The 21571-nt window shown below is 36.4% G+C and overlaps 1 protein-coding gene across 8 annotated transcripts in view; it reads right to left on the minus strand.

Moving 5' to 3' along the window:
* FAM184A (family with sequence similarity 184 member A) overlaps nt 1-21571 on the minus strand; it is a 58237-nt gene that overhangs the window by 24728 nt on the left and 11938 nt on the right. For 7 of the 8 annotated variants that reach the window (XM_088522599.1, XM_088522630.1, XM_088522604.1 and 4 more), the window contains exons 2-9: nt 19254-20108; nt 18208-18343; nt 15911-16092; nt 15004-15201; nt 12037-12159; nt 10317-10478; nt 7826-7951; nt 7485-7631 (exon numbers count right to left, since the gene is read on the minus strand). In XM_088522599.1, the coding sequence (XP_088378725.1) occupies nt 7485-7631; nt 7826-7951; nt 10317-10478; nt 12037-12159; nt 15004-15201; nt 15911-16092; nt 18208-18343; nt 19254-20108 (1929 nt within the window). Of the gene's footprint in view, nt 1-7484; nt 7636-7825; nt 7952-10316; nt 10479-12036; nt 12160-15003; nt 15202-15910; nt 16093-18207; nt 18344-19253; nt 20109-21571 lie in introns of all 8 variants that reach the window. The other variant, XM_088522611.1, reaches the window with a different exon arrangement.

Genomic DNA, 21571 nt, shown 5'->3' on the forward strand with positions numbered 1-21571 from the left:
GATTCAATCAAGAATACTTCCAGTGCAAAACTGAGATCACTGTCAGTCAGCATGGCAAAGAGCCAAGCTAAAGAAAGCTTGATTTCTTGCCTCGACATGGCTACAATCTTGAGCAATAAATGCTGCTGTATAAAAATAACACTTAAGACTTTTTATACAGTTCATTATTAGATTTTTATTTAAATGTGTGTACTATTACAATTTTAATAAAGCATCCTTTAAAAGGTTAAAGCCAACCTATATGCAAATCTCAAAAATCACTGGTGGTAATCACAGGCATTCTTTAGGATCAGTACTAAACTTGCCAACAATTGGGATTTTAATCCATTACTAGGAAGTAAAGACTTGTATAGAATATATGCATGATAAATCAGTAAACTATAATTATGTAGTGCAGTCAATTGGCATGGAGGACTGACTTCAACAAAATATGTAGCAACATAATGAGATGTAGCTCCTTATTTAACAATATGTGGGACACATTCAGAATGGAGAACTCCAAAATAAGCTAGCCTACTTGAAATTATTATTAAGATATGGAGGAAGACTCATATATTCATAACTTAAAGTCTCTATTAAAACAGCTGAGTTTTTCCTTAATTAAATTTTATTGGGCCAGTTTGCATCATAATAAAGCAGATTCAGAGATTTGAACCTCATTCATGCTTTGGGGTCACTGACTTCTCTGAAGTTGCCGACAGACCCATCGCAATGAGTGTCCCAGGGATCATGCTTGCTTATGATCATATGATGGTATTTTCCTTAAGAAAGGATGGAAGGTCACAGTGCTTACTGAGTTTTCAAAACACTGTCAACAATAGATTCTTGTGCTAAGCCCTGAGACCCTAGATGGGGAAGAGCAACCTGTTGTATCAAGAGCAGTACTAGATTACTACACAGTCCTTGTGTTATTCTAAGAGTGAAATTCAACCGATGCTTCAAATATTTCTGAAGGGGAAAAGCTGTGTGTATCCATCAGCTGTTAAAAAAAGCTGCTTTAAAATGCTTATTGAAGAAACTGAAGGGACCTTTGGCATAAGTCCACTTTATCCCGCTGAAAATAATAATAAAAAAAGCAAACAAAGTAAATTCTTTCTCTTTGTTTCAAGAGAAAGACTGATTTGTCAGCAGATTCACCGTCTCTGTCTGGTGCTTACGTAGCTGCTGACTCTGCAGAGATTTGGAAAGCAGCTGTTTCCTACTCCAGTGTTTTGTATTTGCTTGAGGCTTGTGACATAGTAGGAATGGAGAGCTGCACCAAAGGTTGCCCTCACCGACTAATAAGAAAAAGCAGCATTCACAGTCCCTTCTTCCATTTCCCTCTCTTCTCTGAAAGAGAAGGCTTCTTCCTCAGCCTTTCACTGAGGAACATGAAAGTATAATTTGAATATGAAAAAAAGCAAGGAAAATGTTAAGAAACATACTGAACAGAATGGAGGATAACAACATAGATGATTTTTTTTTCATAATGAGTATTGTGTAAATTCTTGCTGTTTCTTTACAAAATTACTGATGGCCCAAGGAGATTTATAGAAAGATAACAGAAGTAGAAAAATACATTAACTGACAAGAAATAAAACCAAAATAATTTTATGTAACAGTTAACAGCATGAGGAAAGTAAAAAAATAACAGATATCTTAAAAGAAAGCAGTTTGAAGACTTTTACTCCTGTATCATAAAAAACAGATTACTGGTGGTACTACAGAGTCAAATTAAAATCAGAAAACCTACAAAACCTACAATCAGTTTTATAACTTAGTGAAACCAAACACTTAGAACACTTAGTACTACTTAGATAGGACTGCTGCATCATTGCTGATGATAAGCAAAAAGCAGATTTTGGAAACAATGTAAAAAATAATTACCTCACGATATATGGCAATCCCTAAGTATTAAGGATTCAAGCAACTTTTCCATGAATGGAAATTACCACAATTTTTGCTTATTGTGGCAATAGTTTACATACTTAGTGCTAAAGTCGATTTTAGGCAAAACACTTAACTAGAAGACCCTCCGCTCAGAATCTTTGCCTTTAGATTTTTGCTTTTTTTTCCCTTTCTCTGGCCCTATAAGTCCTGCTTCTGTTTCTTTCTTTTTTTTTCCTTTTTTCAAACATACAGAAATCCACTCTGAGAGAAAAAAAAAAAAAGTAGTAATTCTGAATATGGCAGTCTGGATTACATGATTATTCTTACAGTCACATCTGAATATACAGGTTCCCAACTCAGAATATGGGAATATGGGAACACTGACAAGATTTCCTCTAAGTCATTAGTGAGTGCTGGAATGCTTAAGGCACTGGATCACAAGTCCTAAGGAGAAACTCCCAAAGCTCCCCTTGTCCTCAGCAAGTCCCTAAGGAGCTACAGCATCGCTCCATTAAAGCCACACCATTAAGAGCTGCCGTCACTTCTGACAAGTTCCCAAGAGCTACAGAAAGCGGTATCTGAAAATATGTCTAAAGATGGGAAAAGACTCATACAACCTTGTCTTTAATACCTTTTCCAGATGGCCTCTGTTTGTTTAGCATATATATACACACATACACACACGCTTTTATTTATATATATATATAGATAGATATATAAAATCCTTGTGTATTTAGTATTTTAGATTTCTAAGTGTCTTTAAATCTTCCCCCAAATCCTTGAGGCAAGAGGTTTTGAGGTAAAACCTATCATCCACCTGACAATGTTAGACTTGCCAACATTATTCAGGTAGAAGAATGCCTAAACAGGGAACTAGCATTGAGAAGCAGCTTACTTGAAGTTTACGTTCTACCTGATACCCATTAGACAAGCATTTGCTGTGTTCTTGGCAACATCATGGGAAAGGAAACAAGAGTAAAATGATGATATGCTAGAAGTTGATTGGAAAAGAGATATAGAGTCACATGCAGATCTTTCTCTTGTAGAAATTTACTGCATTCATTTGACAGCAAATCTTTTAAACCAAGGGTTACCCAGATCATTGAACATGCCACTAATCCTTGGGCTCAGAAATTGGTACATCCTGATTCTGCTCGTGTGGACACAGATCAGCTCTGTGGTAACCACCTCCATGCAGGCCAACGATGACCTAGCACTAACTGCCAGAGTTACCTCAGGCAGAGGACTAATGAGCAGTTGTTTTCAGCCATGCAGAAGAGTTCGCACTTTTCCACAATACTCCACCTCACTCGCAGGAGCTGGGTCAGTGGCCAGGACTTGCAATTGCATATCAGAATATGAGAGAAGGACAAGGGGAGCTGCATGTGCTAGGAAGAAAAAGTTCACTGGTGACCTGGGTTGCAGCAACAGCGAAGATCAGAAGCCTTGAGTCCGGCTGTGTAAGGCAAGGCGCAGGAAGGAAAGGCAGTCTTCTCAACACGCACACAGCGTCTCCAAGCAGCTAAACTTGGAACCTCATGTTCTACGAACACGCAAACCAGACCTTGTTTGCTAGCACTGGGAGAGAGATGTTTCATTTCACAATAAAGAGAAAGACGATACTTGGTAGATGATAGAGAATTCAAAATTCCTTCTCAGCATTTCCTTAAGATTAGCATCCTTTACTGGTTTTACCAAACTTAACACGTTTGAACCAACTGAAGTTCTGTGAGATCCAAAGGAGACCACCGACTTTAAAGTTTCTTTTGTTGATCTTTGCCATCCACAACTCCTCCCTCTAAATCCAGTCTCTAATGTTTAACTTCTTAGATCTGAACTGCATTAATTGATTTTCTGGTTCCCCGAAAAAGAAGACCTAGTAATTATTTCTCATTTACTTTTAAACGAGTTTTGAATCTTCAGAGAACTACAAATTAGAACAATCTACATGAGAAGGATATGTTGTTTTTATTTTTATTTTATTTTTTATTATAAAGTTTATCTTGAAAGTGGATATGAGATTTAAAAAAGGAAAAGACTCCATCACAGAACCAAACTCTTGGAATAGAAATCTCCTACCACCAGTTTTGAAATGAGAAAGAAACTCTGTAAGAGAAAAAATAAGCAAAGGGCTCCCAAAGCATACATGGCACACTTTTGTTCATTCTCACTGGAAAATCTGTAGTACTTCCATTAATACAGGATGGTACCTGAGATTTTACAAAAAAGAAACATTTATAAGAATAGGTAATAGATAAATGCATGCAGTAAGACACACATCTTATTAAGTTCTCCTGAAAGTTTAAGTTTGCACTAAACAAATAAGGAAAACAGAACACACAAAAATATTTTCTTTTTCTTTTTTTTTTTTTTTTAAATATTGTTCATGGCTGAAGCTTTCTCAGCAGTAAAATGTTTTTAATAAAAACGTTAAAAGTGTATTCCATAGCTAAAAGAAAAAGAGCAAGAAGCAAACACATCTGAATTCTCTGCATATTTCATGAAGAAACTCTCACATGGATTGATACTTGGTAAATTTTACAAGAAAAAAAAAGAAGGAAAAGCACTTTCTTTTTAAGACTTGGTCTCTAGACACTGGCCCACTTACCATCTACAGTCAATGTGGTTAGTAGTTTAAATGATGCTTTACAAATGGTAAAAAAGCGTCTAAGCCCTTGATCAGCTAAATAGCATTTTTTCCTCATAGAAATTATTTTACTCATTTTACTCACACTGTTTCAATAATCCTGCAAACATTCTATTAGGGAGCAACTCTATGAGGGACCACTTAATATTAATGGCATAAAAGAAAAATACTATATTGCTTTACATCAAACTTACATGTCATTTACCAAAAGTGCAGCAGCCTATAGGAGGCAAACTAGCATAACACACACAAAACCTTAAAATATTTTAAGGCCATAAATTACCTAGAATCAGCAGCCGTTTCTCTCTCTTTTTCAAGAAGTATGAGATGCACTAATATATACTGGAATATGACATATCAGTAGGAGTATATCATTAACTTATAAAGCAACAGAGAACAAGAGAGCTGGGCCTGTTCAGCCCGAAGAAGAGAAGGCTGAGAGGGAACCTGATCAGTGTCTATAAGTACCTCAAGGGAGGGACTGAAGAGGATGGGGCCGGCCTCTTTTCAGTGGTGGCCACCAACAGAACTAGAGGTAATAGCCACAAACTGAAATACCAAAAGTTCCACAGGAACTTAAGGAAAAATTTCTTGACAGTGAGGGTGACAGAGCCCTGGAACAGGCTGCCCAGAGAGGTTGTGGAGTCTCCTTCTCTGGAGATCTTCAAAACCCGCTTGGACGCAGTCCTGCACCACGTGCTCTAGGTGACCCTGCGTGTGCAGGGGGGTTGGACTAGATGACCTCTAGAGGTCCCTTCCAACCTTAAGCATTCTATGATTCTATGAACACACTGTCTTCCCTATTAAAAAGACACTAGATTGTGACAGTGAGGTCAGGCATGTCAAATTGCACTATTTTGCACTGGACATGGTACATAAACATGACTTGGGGAGAAGAGGAGGTGAAGCAGAAGTTGTTCACCTTGATTTGAGCAAATTTTAGCATTGTTGTATCCAAGTTGTGACATTATGATTTAGATGGGAGGACTCTCTGGTGGGCGAGTCCTGGATTTTCAGGCTGAAAGGGTAGTAGCTGACAGATCACCCGTGCCCTGTTAGAAGAATGGGTGAGCAGGGACCCAAGAAATTCAACCACAACAAATGCAAAATCTTGCTCCTGAAATGGACTCATCTCCAGCACTAGCACCGACAGGGCATCTCGCTGAATGTGCAGAGAAGAGCCAGGAGCTCCCGGTTGACAACAGGGCTAAACACGAGTCAGTTGGCCCCAGCAGCCATGAATGCCATCAGTGCGCGGGGCAGCATCAACACAGGCACACCTAACCAGGAGACAGAGGGAAGCAACTAGTCCCCTTGATCTGGCACTTGCCAAACTGCATGTCTGGAACACTGCATCCAGCTTTGGTGGCCCTAGCACAGGCCATGTGTTGACAAACTTGATCAAGGGTGGTGTAGTACCATTACCGAGATGGCCACGTGCTAGGGCATGTGGCCTGCAGGAGAGCCTGAGGGAACCAGCCTCATTCAGGCTACAGAGAAGAACTTTTCCGTCATTATAAGCCAACTGTTCAACACGAACACGAGTAATGGAAAAGCAGTAAGTAGATAAAAGTGGAAATAAAAGTCTTCTACTTGAGTTTTTGTGCTCTGAATCTGTATGCTGTTATGAAATGAGACAACTCTCTGGGACAGCAGGAGCAACAACAGCCATTTTGCAAATGCAAATTACCTTCTACGCACAAATTCTCCAGTAAAACTCTCCCTTTGACTATCTGAGATCTTTGATTCCAAGATTTCATTTGTATGCATAAAAAAAAACCTTGTTCACTTGCACCACACTAATCATACATTTTCCCTTCTGAAACCACAGATTGGTTTTACTGTGGAAGTACTGAAAGGAAGAGATAAGTATTTTAGAAGTACATTAAAACTACATAAAGATGAAGATTTTTGTTGCTGTATCATTTTCAAATTGTACTTTACTAGAGAAAAATGCTATCGATAGACTGAAGTAAAGAGAGTAAATGAAGCTTGGCTAAAGGCAGTAAATGACACTTAAAAGAATTAAATGAGTCCTTTATTAAATTCACATCATAAAAAATAACAGACCAAGAACTTCGAAAGTCTCCAGACTTTGAGCCCATGTTACAGAATTTTATAAGCTTAAATCTCCTTGGTGGCAAAATACAGGAAATTAAAGGTTCCTATAGGAACCTTATTTAAACCCCCAAAGCAGACAGCAAATTTTAAGTTATCCCACAAGCCAACCCATTAAATTACCGTGATTTCAATCAGTGCCACTTAATGATTTCCACAATCTGCTTCTCTTATTTTTAAAATGCACTTGTTCATATTCAGCTGCGCTTTCAAGCTGAAATCAACAAAATCAGTGCTACAGCACTTATGGTTTGGGGAAAAAAAAAAGTACAAATCTAATAATTTCTGAGAGTTATCGAACTGCTATTATTATAAATATCAGTAATCTGGTACTTATCCAGTAATTCAGTATTCACCAAAAGCTATACCAAAAAAATGTTTGAAGCTACTCAAGAGAGCATATAGGTGTATTAAATGTGTTGTGGAAGCCACGGAATGTTCTCACTTTCCAGTGCTTTGTACAGTATCATTTTTGTAAAGGTAAAGGTCATCATCAAACAACTAGAACTTGTAAACATTTGCAATCTGTATGCATGGTATGTAAGCAAACAGGGAACCAAAAAAATTTTACAGCGAAGAGAGAAATCAGCTTCTCCCACCACCCCCAACTCCCAACTTCAACCACTGCCCCTTCCCATCCCTCCGCCCCCCTCCAAAAAAGAAAGAAAGAAGAGAATCCACACCATATTACTTAAAATTTTCAGTAGTGACTAGGCTTAAAAAGCATGATGTTAACACATTTCATTCTAAAAACAAGTGTCACAATGAATTTAATGTAGCTAATAGGTAATAAAACGCCATCATCTAAACTATAACAGCCTTCCAATCCTCAAAGAGGCATCATAGTTACCTGGTCTAAAAGATCTTCAACTTTTTTTTGCCATCCATCCCTGGCTGCATTTTTTTCACGTTCTTTCAGTTGTAATAGCTGAGTCATGGCTGCCTTCTTGTCCTCTTCATGCTGAAGCCTGAGTTCTTCACGAAGCTTATTACATTCCTGTCTAAAAGCAAAGGTCAAAAATTAAAATATCTTGCCTATATGAGAATATATAATATAAGCTTGTATATACAATACCTCGACCTTGTATAAGAAGTGAAAAATAAAGGCAATTTGAGTAGTATGTTTCACTTGCTATAACACTTGTATATATTTGCTTTCTTATCGAAAGGATAAGGGACAAAAATTAACACTTGCCGAAGATTTTCTGTCCATTTTATTTCCAAGTCACGGGCCATTCTGTCAACTTTGAACTTCTCCTCTTCTCTCATGGCAGCAATCATCAGCTCATGCTGTTGTCTCTCCTGATCTAGTTCTCCCTGCAAACACAAACTTCACAATAGAGACTGATCAGCAGCAAAAAAGTTTTTCAAAGCTCAAATGAATGTGCTTATAAAAGTGTCAGTTACAGCTGACTTAAAGGCACTGAACTTTTACAGTGTCTATCAAAATTAAACCTGCTAATGACTTTATTTCTGCTGAGTATTTCTTATGGAACCTAATCCTCTCCTATAACAAGCAAGTTTACAGCAAGTCACTTTGGAAGTAATCATTGCAAATGCGGTTATATTGAACGACAATTCAGGTTTGAAACAACCCCTTGAGATCTTGCAAATTTGTGGAACACAGGGCTAAGCCTGGATTTAGAACAGGTTGTTCTGTGTCTGTGACTGTACAGTCAAGACTTTTTTTTTTTTTCTCCTTCCTTTAATCAGTGAATATTCAGTACTTGATATTCAAAGCTTGAACTATTTGCTGAGCTACAAAGTCCTTGTATCTTCTATCAAATTCTTGACTGTACAAGCTTGGAGGACAGTTTTAGTCTGAACAGAGAAAAAAATGTAGAATTCATATAACCATTTCTGTTTAAAATTTACAGTATTTAAATAGTACAAGGTACTACCTAAAATTCATGCTTACATGAATATGCCAGTGGAGCTTGCTTTATTCATGAAAAGCAAACCTGACCAGCATCTAAATTTAATTAGCACTTTCAAGCACAAGAGTCTTTGTAGGCTTTTTTTCATTTATATTTTAAGATCTGCTAAGATAACCACCATTCCCAGTAATCTTCTCTATATGAGTATTTAGATGTTATAATAGTTGAAAAAGATCTAGCAGTCCACATGGAAGTCAGGAGAAGTGATAAAATACACAGCAGAAGTTATAAACTATAACAGGGAGCATACCTGACCACCAATGTTGAAAATATATATACACACACACACACATCCCCCCAAAGACCCAATTTTAAGTTATTTTTACTAAGAAAACACCACTGGCACGATAAGAGATTTAAAGATCTTTTTTCTTGAATGTTTGCTGCTCTACTTCAAATATTTGATGTGATCTTCTAAGTGTGTATTGTTTACTGAGGAAAAGGATATACTTAGTATTAAAGTCAATGAGTTACTGGAATATTAACTGGCAGTTCCAGAACTTTACATTGCCATCATAGCTTTTCGTTTTTTTTTAAAGTTAGTAAAAAAGAAAACATAAAATGAAGTATTATATTCCATTCTCATGTAATTTTAGTGAGGCATACTGCAGGTGAAGGTGGCCCAGAGAGTTCTAGAGTTCAGAATGCCAAAATTACCCCACTCCCCAGAAAACTCTCTTTAGAAGTATATGTATTTTAAATGATCCATTCCGAGATTTGTCTTGGGTATATGGAACTTTACAACTTCCATACTGTGTATAAAACACGAGAAAAATATACAACATACTACAGTTTAAATTTTACTGGATAAAGGAAAAAAAAAGTTTTTTTTGTTTGTTTTTTACTTTTACTACATTTCTACATTTTACCTATTCTCTCTCTCTTTCTCTAAGTGATAGAACAACTAATTTATTATTAAGCAGCTTTTTTTTTTTTTTTTTTTTTGCATTAAGCATAAGAAAAAAAAATAATGCCTAAACACATATCAGATATCCAAGACACAGCACAAGGCTGACAAACTTGTGTCCCAGGAGATCTGGGCCTGTCTGGACCAATAGCTTGAAACCACTCAATATAGCTATGGCATCTAAAATGGCAACACGTACTAACACTTAGACAAATGAACTGTTTCAATTGTGTATGGTGTTCTAACTCTCCAGATGAAAGTTTGCCATATTTCAAAGTATCGTATCTCACACCTTAAAATAATTTTGAAGAACTATTTAAAAATCTAAATTTGGGCCCAAAATGACCATGGTCATTATTTGAGAAAAATAAGACAGTATGTTAGGCCTCTATTAAAATAAATAAGTAAAGGTTTCAGCAGATTCTAGTGTTCATAAGCTATAGGATTATCTGCGCAAAGACATAAAACTGCCTGGAATAGCACTGGTGTAACAAACACACATCCTTTCTACATTCTCATGAAATTCTGCTAACTCAAGCCACTGAAAAATCTGATTCTGGATCTATTTTGTAGGGACATACTGTACGTTGGCAGCTAAAGTTTTTATTAACCAGAGATGTGCTTTTAACTATAACCATTTAATAACAGGTGTGTCCTTTGGAGGAAAAAAAAATTAGGCTTTTGACTTCTACTTGAAAAGGAAAACATCCATTTCAGGGAAGTCACATGAAACTCCCTTTATAAGAGGTACTCCGTAACATTTTTTGCCATTTTGGCAACAAAACCAAAATCACTATGGCAGTAGTTTGCATAATTTATTCTCCAACATGATGGTTACCTCAACATTATACAATGAATCTGTGGTTTCTCGTAGTCTTGCTCTAGTTAATTCTAGTTCTTTTTGGAGTATTTCCTGAGCTTCTTGAAGACTAGAAATATGTCCTTCTGCAGTTCCAAGGCCTTGTTCACTTTTTCTTACAAGGTCTTGTAGACGACACACCTACAACACACAAAAAAGTATCATTTACATAATTACTACTTAAGGCAGCCAAAAAAAAATTGTGTTTTCATTTTCTTCTAGGAATTTCTAATTCCATCATGAACTACTACTACTCGCTGCACAGGTCCTTCTCTTTTCAATCACTTGATGATCATGAATTATAAAATGAAATTCCATAATGTTATAAATTCAAATATAAAGATTCATAGTCAAGGATTTCACAAAAAAAAAAAAAAAGAAACTACATTTGAAGTATTTTTCAAAGTACTAGGTTATGTAAAAAATGTGAAGTTACCTGCAGTTTTATTAGAAGAAAATATACTGTACACAAATAAAAATAATTAAGAACCATTTTGAAATGCATGAACTCTTAATATGTATCTTCTGCTAGGATACATTCCTCTGTCTTCATATCACTACCTGCCTGTGAATTAGCTCATTTAAATCTCAAATTTGTGTAGAGAATAACGTGATCATTTCTGTAACTGCTGTGTAACAGTACATTTATCTCTGTCTCTGTGCTTTAGCTCCTCAACTCACAACTAATAAGAATATTAGATAGAACATTGTTTAATAGCCATAGGAAAGTAAACAACTATCTAAATAAGCCAGAAAAACAGAACAACAAGGGCAGGGGAAACAAAAATAGCAGACAGTAGGAAATGACATTTCTGCAGAAGACTAGGTTATTACCTTTGTATGTTAAGGTTAAGCATATCTCAGAAAAAGATTAAATCTTGAGCACATGCCTATGCTCCCTTGCATTATATGCAACTACAGCCAGTAATTTCCTATGATATACTATTACCTGAAAGAGAATTTCTACCTCAAAACAAAAAACACAAAAAATGGCCTTGAAAACTGAGTGATATCCTCAAGTTGCATCATTCTAGCTGGTGGTTTTGCTATCAGCAGTACATTTCTCAGGTATTCACTCATGAATCATTTGGATGAGACTAGCTTAAGAACGAGTGCATGACAACCAAGCAAAAGACTGAAATTGTGGATTCGTAAAATTTTTATTCAGAAATAAAGCTGTATTGAGGGTATAATTAAAATAGACTGCAATATTAATACATTCATACAGGGCGAATAATTCTGCTCTTCAAATAAGAATCACAAGTCATCCTTTTTTGGAAACATTTGAAGACCATCTGCACATTAGTAAACTGAGCAGGATTTACAATATGCTAAAAATGAACAAATATATGTTTAAACTCTGGCCTAATTTTTCTGATTCTCAAAATATTTTGTGTGTAGAAAATTGAGTACTTAATATGAAGACGAGAAGAGTTAAAATAAGAAAGATTGTTTACACAGATTCTTTTTTACCTAATATCTTTTGCTTTGTTATGTTCCGTAAGAAAGGTTACTGGCCTGCTTCTGAGTGTTGATTTTATCATTTCACTTTAAAATAGACATAACAGGCTAAACAGTCTGAAGAGCATAAGCCTAGCCTAGTGTGGACTCTAAACATGAATCGAGCATAAGAACACTATTGATTAGACGTGGTCTAATGCACTTGGCTGCTAGCTGATCTCATTAAGTTAATTCTTGCCTCCTGGTTGGCTGAAGTCAGTTTGGTTGTCAGTTCTTCCCGAAGGTTTTCCAACTGCTGTCGGAGCTGACTCTTATCCTCCTCCAGATGTAGTTTTTCCTTCTCAAACTGCTGCTCCAACTCCTTCAGAAATAAAAAAAAAAATAATAATAATAATAAAAAAGGAAGACACATCAAACACTTGCCATATGGTCATCACATAACACAGCTATCAGAATGCCTACAAACTGCAAGCTGCACAGGTCTAGAGAACAGAAGTCAACAGAACTGCAGTTTCCTCTGCTGCATATCTCAAACACAAATGTAACACAGAAGTCTCCTCCAGACATGCAACAAAGGGAAATAGTTCATGATATTCTACAGTATCCTGTACTAATCATGACTCTAACAAGAACTGCCTTTAACTAAAACAACATTTGTAAAAAGCAAAATTCCCTGGCCTTGTAAACCTCAAACTTTAATGTGACTGTTGGCATTTCAGTTGCTATGGTTGTTATTCCCATAACATCCAAACATTAAATTAAAAGTATATTGCATGGTTCTGACAGATAATTACTCCACAGTAGAACAATGAACAAAATTTTAATCTGAACCATCATTTTTGATACTACCTTCAAAACGCCTTTGCGACTTTTTTTACTCCTTTGTATCCACTTAAGGTTAATGCCTTATAAATTACATTTTATGTCAATAATTTTCAGAAATAGATTTCTTCCAGGTGCTATACAAGACCAAATTAAACAAGTATTTATAACCACTGTATTCAATCAATTTGAAGTATGAACTACCTCAACTTGGAGACAGGCTGTACAAAGACATTACAAATAAATAACAGATCTTTCTTGAACTAAAAGAAGGAGTATGTTTGTACTTCAGAACTTGATGGAATAGCAAAATGTTCACCACTGAAGCATTTCTTTAAGTATCAGCAACATTGTGCTGCTTCTGCATTTGACTTTTTCTTCAAATACAAAAATCCTCAGAGTGATAGTAGTTTCAGCAGTTAAGGAGGTTACTTGCTCGCTCTCTGACTCTAGATATTTTCTCAATGTGCAATGTAAGATTCACTAATAAGATTTAAAAAGTTAAAGCTAGTGCTCAATATGGCATAAATAGGAATTTTCATCTATTCATTTGATGTATCCATGTATCAGGACCAATTTTTACACATCAGTACTGCTTGCAGTAGCACAGAAAATTGTTTACAGATATTACTGTGAACAATCCATTTCCTTAAGATGGAAAAATCACTTAAATTATTACAACTAAAAACTAATTCTTCTACAGATAAACATTTGTTTACTGAACATACAACTAATGTTCCTACAGACATGAGTTTTCTTTGGTAAACAAGACTAAGAATGAGCACAGGTAGGCATTGGTCCAAAGAAGACAAAGCAGTTATGTACAATTCCTCTGCTTTCCTTTTCCGCTCACATATTTAATTTTAAAAACACTAATCAAGTTACTAAATTAACTTGATATTATTTTTACAAAAGCTCAAGAAATAACGTTGCACATGCATTCAGTTGAAAGAAAAAAATGAGATCAAGAAGCATAAATGAATCAGACCACTGTCATTAAAGAGTATGCACAGAGCAGTATTTTTCAACTGCTGGGTACCATAAGGGATTTTATAGGAAGACCTGAACCTCAAATCATATCTGTAAGAAAACTGATTCCACAGGAAGTTTAAATGTTTTGGAATCTTGTATAGATATCATTGAGATTTGTAGGGTTTTTTGATTTTTTTCCAAAGGAGGAAGAGAAATAACCTGGGAACTTTGATACTGCATGGTGTGTGTTTTGCAAATAAAATATATTATTGTTCTGAAATGGTCTCGAACTTCCAGGTAGATAGTTGATGTATCACACATGCTTCATCTCAACCCAAATATGTAAGATTTCTTGGAAAAGGTGGGATAAAATTGTACATGCTGAGTTCCAGAAACTAGACTTCTTGCAACACCTGAGCAAATTCAGGGATCTTCACAACTTACTGTAACAGAGTCATGGAAAAAAAACTTCTGAAATGACTAATAGCAAACTCAATTGGTAGCACGGGGGAGCATGTGCTCTTTAAGAAAGAAAAGATACTACAGCTGGCAAATTAACTTAATTTTAGAAAAAGAGAGAGTGAGGGAATAGGCATTTTCTTTCAAAAGTAATGCAGTATTTCAGCCTAAGAATGTGTTGGCTAAGAGTTGAAAGAAAAAAATATTCTCAGAAAATCTTACAGAGACACCAATAATTGCAGCAAGTATATTAAAAGTGCCCCGTCCACCCCTGCCTCCATACATGTGTATGATTTTTCCATTATTTTTCCTTTAAGAGCTACTCTTAATTCCTGAAAGGCATTAAAAATTTTGGGATTTATTCCAAATAAAACTTAAAAAGCAACACTCTAGTTAAAGTCTAAGACGACTGTCCATTTCTACACTCTTGATAGATTTCAAGCAGATCAGAGGAATGGAACAAAAACTAAGTTAAACACAGCAGCACTTGTCCTGCATCCACTGTGTGCAGCAGAATTTGTTATAATGCATATACAATCAGAATAGGAAATTAGTCCTTTCCTTCATCACAACAACAAAAAACCAACCTTGTGAAACCAGAAAGCCTATCAGTTTCAGGATTCTGCTTAGAGGTAAATTCATAGCTGGCACACAGTTGCACAGTTTCACATTACAAGGTATGCACATACTCTTCCTGAGCACGCATGAAGCCAAGTCCTGAGATACCTCTTCTCTGAACCAATGAGCTGTTTATGAAAAATTTAAATAAATATTATTTAAATATTTATTAATATTTAAATATTGTTAACTTTTCATCTCCTTCAGTAAAACTGACCTTGCATATAGGTCCAAATGAAACTTTGCTGTACAACAATTTTGATCTGGTAGAAATTATATCTTCTTTCTTTCTGTATATTTTATTATTCAGGGGAGAAAAAAAAACAACACCTACCATCTGCAGTTTTTTCTTATCCTTGTTAGCACTAGTGTGAGCAGCCTCAATTGCTGTATGATGTTTCCATGTCAATTCTTCCAAGGTCTTAGAATGAGCCTCCTTCAACTGTGCAGCCTCTCCTTCCAACCTCGCCTGCAATTTTACCAGCTCCTTCTCATAATATTCCCGTTGTGTTTCCCTTGCTTCATTTACTTTCTGTAAGAAACAGGCAAAATCATTTCTTAAATTTCTATCTCAGATCCTAGTTACCTCTAATAAAGAGTAAAAGACCCCAATCCCACTCCAACGACAGGAAAAAAAATACAGGAAGTGTACTGATAATACATGTGGACAGATATTAAAACACATACAAAATATAATACTTGGTGTTTGCCCAATTTATCCGGCTAATCATTCAACAAACAGAAAAGTAGCTTCAGACTATCTCCACATTAGATTTTAGATTTATTATTAAAGTCTATCTTTTAGATTTATTTACTTTGCAGAAAGAGACAACAGGTACCAAACTCACAGAAAAATTCAGTTCATTTTCAAACATGTTTAGTGCATTTTCAGAATATTGCTTTTCATTTTTATTTGGCCATTTCACCTTTCTTCCTACTGAGCTACTTCACAGACTATACCACTAAGCACATCACAGTTTAAATTAAACTGTTGAAAGGTGCCCCAAATAGTTTGGGCAATATCCAACATGTCTTCCCTCTGCCTTCACTTTAGTTGAAACAGATAACACCAAACCTGCCACACACGCTCTATGTTAGACCTTCTGTGATACTACATGAGGTTCACTTGGAACAAACTACTCCAATCACTTCAGACTTAAAAATAACTAAAACGTATTCAGATTTTTACTCAAAATTCTGTCTTTTGTTTTTACTCATTTAAAGCGAGTAAGCTGCTTTACCTTCTCCAGTGCCAAAATCTGCTGCCTTTGTCGTTCATCCAGGCTCTGTGTTTTGCTTTGTAATAAGTTTCTTTCTTCTTCTAGCTGTGATAATTTTTCTTTCAGTCTAGATTTTTCAGATTCCAAATCTCTGATTGTAACTTCTTGAGTCATTTGAGTAGCTTGAAGCATCCCAATGTGACCTGAAAACAAAACAACTCTTTAAAATCTTCACATAAAGAAAGCAGTCAGATAAAAACCTAAGATCTATCTGAAGCAGTATTATTTTTTCAGAACGAGTTTATTGCTACAGCCTCAGCTCCAGGGAATTACTTTCTTATTAAAACTTGTGTTACCTGTCAATTTTAATAAAATTTAAAAAAACAAGTTTTATTTAAAGGATTTTTAAGTTTATGTTAGAGAGAAGTAGCTAAGGAAGTAAGCTTTGTTTCAGTGTTTCTCATAAGACAATAAGACAACCACTGTGGCTCCTGATTCATCTCCCTCTCTGCATAGAGGGCAGGAAACACAGCAATTCTCTCTCAAGTTCTGAATCTCGGGTTGAATACAAGATGAATACAAAGCTTTCCAAGGCATAGTAGAGTTTTCTTTACTACGCTGCATGGCATGCAATGTTTAAAACCTTAAGGATTCTTTTGTTCCTGCAGCTATTAACTATGAGAATCAAATTTCTTTGAGACAACTCTTTTGACTCCCAGGTATGAGCTGACGCCAGAAGCAGGTTCTGAACACGCAGCTAACTGACTACCTCGCATGCTAATGGCTTGGTGGCACTTCTAAAAGCAGGTCTCTGGCCTCTTGCTACACTGTGAGGTGCTGTAAAGCAAAGATGGACCATTGACAGTGTCACCGTGCTCAGCAGCAGTGTGGACACACTGAATTTCAGTGCCAGAGGAGATCAGTGTTGGACTGATAGTCTGGGTTGATTTGGTGTATTAGTAATACTGAAAAAATGGACTGGATACTTAAGCTTTTTCCCCTAAATATGGCATTGGGTGCTAAGTCATTCCTAGGAACAGAAACAGCAGAGTGAAAGAAGGGGAAGAAAAGCTTATTCAGAAGGTCTCACCTGGTAACTTGTAGAAAGATCAGATTAATCCCCAAAATCCCTGATGAGTGCTCTTCACGGGAAGTACATTCCTTTTACTTACTGGCATCCAGTAGGACTTACAGGATTGGATCCTAGCTTAAGCAACTATCCAAACACTCAGCACAGACTATTCCTAATCCTTACCTTAGTTAGAAAGAGAAGAATATATGAGCTAAGCAAGAGGTACTTCCAGGCAGCTCAGTTCATGGGCAAGGCCTGCTTCATCATTTCAGGGACACAAACAAAGCCTAGAGACAGGCCACCCTCACACACAGTTTGAGGGCTGCCATTTATGATATAAACTACATTAATATTAGCAAGTTAATGCCAGGGAGTATTTTCTGGCCCTAAGGCCAGCTGGAACAGCTTGGCAACATTCCAGGCTTCAAAGAAAGGTGACCTCATACAAACTGACTTTTGGGACGACTTCCTGGCTTGTGCTAGCTGAAAACTAATCAGCTATTACTGCTATAGATCTAGTTGAACAGGGCCAAAGAACTATTTAAGTCTACAATCCTGCCTTCAGCATAGTTTACTGAGTTCTAGTACTATAGCACATGTCCTACCACTGTTTAAGGGTGCCAGTGAGCTAAGAAAATGGCATCTTGAGTCAGTAAGAGCCTCATGTCTACAAGCAAGTTTTATACCATTTCCTATGATTTCCCACATGCCAACAAGCATAACAAAATCAGGAAAACTGCTATAAAGAAAACCCTAGCAACACCCTAGCTAGTAAACTGAAAGTATTTTCAAAGTCAGCATAAAGGAAAAAAACTGCATGCTAAGTGGAGAAATAAAGCTCTTCCTTTCTCAGATGCCTCTCAGGCATGTGAAAAAGGACAGAAGAACAGGATGCATATGTTTCCATCTAAATAATGATAACACAGAACAAGCAGAAGTAAAGCAAAAGCATGAACTGTCCCCTTAAGTAGAGCTAAGGCATAAAATTTCCAGGACTGAGAATACGATATCTACAGAGCATTTAAAGTACAACTCTTGTAAAAATAAACACACAAAAGAGAATCTTAAATACAATGCATGCAATACCAAAGCAGTTAAAACACTTGTCCGAAACTTCTAGGCACAGTATTAAAACACTTGTTAAGCACTCTACATCTGTGCAAGGTTAATGGTAAAAGGAGAGACTAGTAATTTTGTGACTTAATAGGTGAGGCTCGTTTGCAGATTAAGTTACTGACATACATACTGGCTTTGAGAACAAGATCAGTGGCCTGCTGCTGTAAGCGTTCCCTAGCAGCCGCTAGCTCACTTTCCACTTCCTTGTGCTTGCTCAACAGTGACATCTCCTCCTCCTTCACGTCATCTAGTTGTTTTTGAAGAACCTAAGGAAGCACAATACAGTGCATGTTAACATTATACAGAATCATGTTCAGATTTAAATGAGTATTAGCTTAAAATGAACAGAAGAGACCTCCGAGCAAACAATTTATATACAACCCAAAACCTCATAATATTACTGTAATATTCATTTTATATTTTGTATGTTCCCAAAAATGCTGCTGAAATACTACAACATACTGGCTATATAGCATGGCAAAGACGTGTTCGTGAAGAGTGTGAAGAAATATCACAACAAACAAAAAGCTATATTAAAAACAACACAGAAAAAGGTAACAAATGCCATAAATTTTGAGGAATAAATTGAGAAATATAGTATCTGATTTCTCAGAATTGCTTACATTGTGGAAAAAAATAAACAAATTATACGTTCACAGCAGTTTTCATTGTTCTTAATTGCAGCTGTGTTTACTATTAGCACAAATCAAGTTTCATATGAAAATACATAAATACATTAAGTGAGAGCAAGGCAATTAGTTAAGAATTTTTGATTGAAGTCACCTGCATCGATTCACAAGAGAAGCTCTGTGGTAGCAAAAGGGTAATATCATGTATTCCCAGCCATCCAGGAAGGAAAAGGGAATGTTTATCTTTTAAAAGTAAAACTAGATCTCTCATCTTTGAAGTTATAGGTATAACAAGTGGTCATTCCAGAAACTAAAGAGAAAAAAAGAAAATGAGGGTGGGGGCATGAAATCTGATCGGAATGAAATCCAAATCTTGAATTGCTCCTTTCCAAAGGCCAACTTGATAATTAAGAGGTGGATGATAAGCAAGGAGGAGTGATAGATTAAAGTTTACACGTTTAAATCACTTCAAGCTGTCAACCTTGCAGAAAGCCAGTCTTTAAAAGTAGAGAAAAAAGTATTGGAAATAACACAGCACCAGTCTCACCTGTACATTGTTTTCTGCTGTACCAAGAGCTACCTGAAGTTTCTGGCATTTTTCTCGTAGACTGGCAGCTTCATCCTGGACCATTTGCAATTCAGTTTTAAGCTTTCCCAGATTCTTCCGTAAAATACTTTCTTGGTTTTGAAATTCTTTTCTTAGCTCCACTTCTTTTTCTTTGCAAGCATGCAGACTTTCAGCTGTAAAAAGTTGAGATCTTTTCAAAGAGTCAAGTTCATGCTCATAAAAGGACTGAGCTTTGCTGAGTTTGCCTTCGTAGTCCTCAATGAGTTTTTTCCTTTCTAGTCTCAGCTCTTCAACTTTACTGTTTAAGTCTTCCAGCTCCATTCTGTGAAGTTCCTCTAGCTTTTCTTGCCCCTTACTTAAGGTAGCATTCTGACTCTGCTGCGTCTTCAGAAGCTCTTGAATTTCAAGTCTATGTGCAGCTCTCAAGTCTTCAAGAGCTGTTCGCTTATCCTTCTCATACTGCACCTGCAACTGTATGAAACTTCGTAGTCTTTCCTCAAATTTCTTTCTAATCTCTTCTACTTCCCTTGACATGGTCACTACCCGTTGGACATGCTGAGCTTCTGCACAAAGCTGCATGTCTTCAACTCTATCTTTATAGGCTTCAAATTCTGTCAAGGCCTGATGTTTCATTTTCTTATGATCTTCCAGTGACTCTTCCAAAACCTGGATCTTTCTCTTAAGATCCATTTCTTCTGCAACTTTACTTTTATACTGCAAGATCTTCTCTCTTGTTTCTGCAAGAATTTGTTGGATTTCTTCCTCATGTGCATCCTTGAGGGCTTGGATAGCAGCTTCATGCTCATCATTTTTAGTATTCAAGGCATATATTACCTACAAATGTAAAACACTTTACATTGAGTAAAGGTTTTGTTTTTTTGCTAAATAAAAAAAGGCATTCTGAAAGCTATTCTGACTATATAACATGTTTTTATGATATACACGAGACAGCTTTTTTTTTTATGTACAAAGTTTGCATTAATCATTACAACAGTCTTCAAACACTGAGGAATGGGATTTTTATATTCTTTAAATCTATAATTTTTCTAGTGAAAGTTTTGCATTTATATGCAATAAATTACTGCAAATAAAAATTAATGGTGTTGCTAGTACTACTGGAAAAAGAAAAACATGCTATTCTGAAAAACAAAACAAAACAGGTAAAAACAGGTACAAAAAAAGACTAACACTCACAGAGCATAAACTACAAGAGGGCATGAAACCTAATCAGAACAAAGTCCAAATTTTGAATTCCTCCTTTCCAAAGGCTATTTATGCTTAAATGCTTCTTTATAGAAACACAAACATCAGTACTGGTTCATCTGGTCCACAGCCTGCTGCTCACCTGGATACAACCTAGTTTTTCAACAGTGTATCTGGTAGCAGCCTGTGTATATGGATCTCTTAGGACTTGACGTCCCCGGTTGCAGAAGGCTGCCAGTTTGCTAGCTGGCAAGTCAGCCAAACAGGAAGGTAGCTGGCAGGCCAGCTAACCATTTGGAGAGCCCAGGTGGCTAAGCAGCTCGAGCAGGCTGTGAAACCAATAAACTGCCCAAAACTGAGTGAAAGTTTTCAAGCAATCAGACATACCCTATGGGATGTTTCAGTTGCACCAGCATGGGATATGTAGGTTGCACTTTTGTTTTAAGTAATGGTATTAAGTGTTAAATAATAAGTATTCTTATTGATATATAGTTACAGATTTGTGAACACAACTATCTCAGTAAGGAAGCTATACATGCTCCAGTAGGTGGTTAAATGTTTAATTTTGTACTCCAAGAATTCCAGCAAATCCACACATTTCAACATACTACAGCCAGCAGAGGAACAAAATACATTTGAATAACTGCCTCTCCCTCCTTTCACTCCTCTCCCCTCAAATAAAGGGGGTCAGATCAGTATATTTTCTGTATCCTAAAAATGAGCTAAAACCATTAAAAAACAGGAAAGAATCAAAATTCAGGGAGGGAAAAAAAATGTCTGTGTTTTCTGCGAGGACAGGAATTGCATCAGTCTTCAGCTGGCATTCAACCAGACACCAGAGAAGGATTGTCTTGATTTGATCAAAGGGTCAAGAAATCATTGGGCTCAACAGCAGCAAGCAGAGCCTCTACCTTCTGGACTGCAGGAGACATCTACAGTTCAGGAGTTCAGACACAATACTCAAAACACAGTCTTCAGAAAGGAAAAACTGCATTTAAAAATTTTGTTCTTATAACAAGCTTTGTTTTTATAACAAAACCCTTATTAGGGCTCTCTGTCCTGAGCCAGTCTATGACACTTGTTTGATTTCTCCC

This window comes from Tinamus guttatus, unplaced genomic scaffold (genome assembly GCF_059628265.1).
Source record: "Tinamus guttatus ecotype Peru unplaced genomic scaffold, ASM5962826v1 Tinamus_guttatus_pri_ptg000010l, whole genome shotgun sequence".
Classification (NCBI taxonomy): Eukaryota; Metazoa; Chordata; class Aves; order Tinamiformes; family Tinamidae; genus Tinamus; species Tinamus guttatus.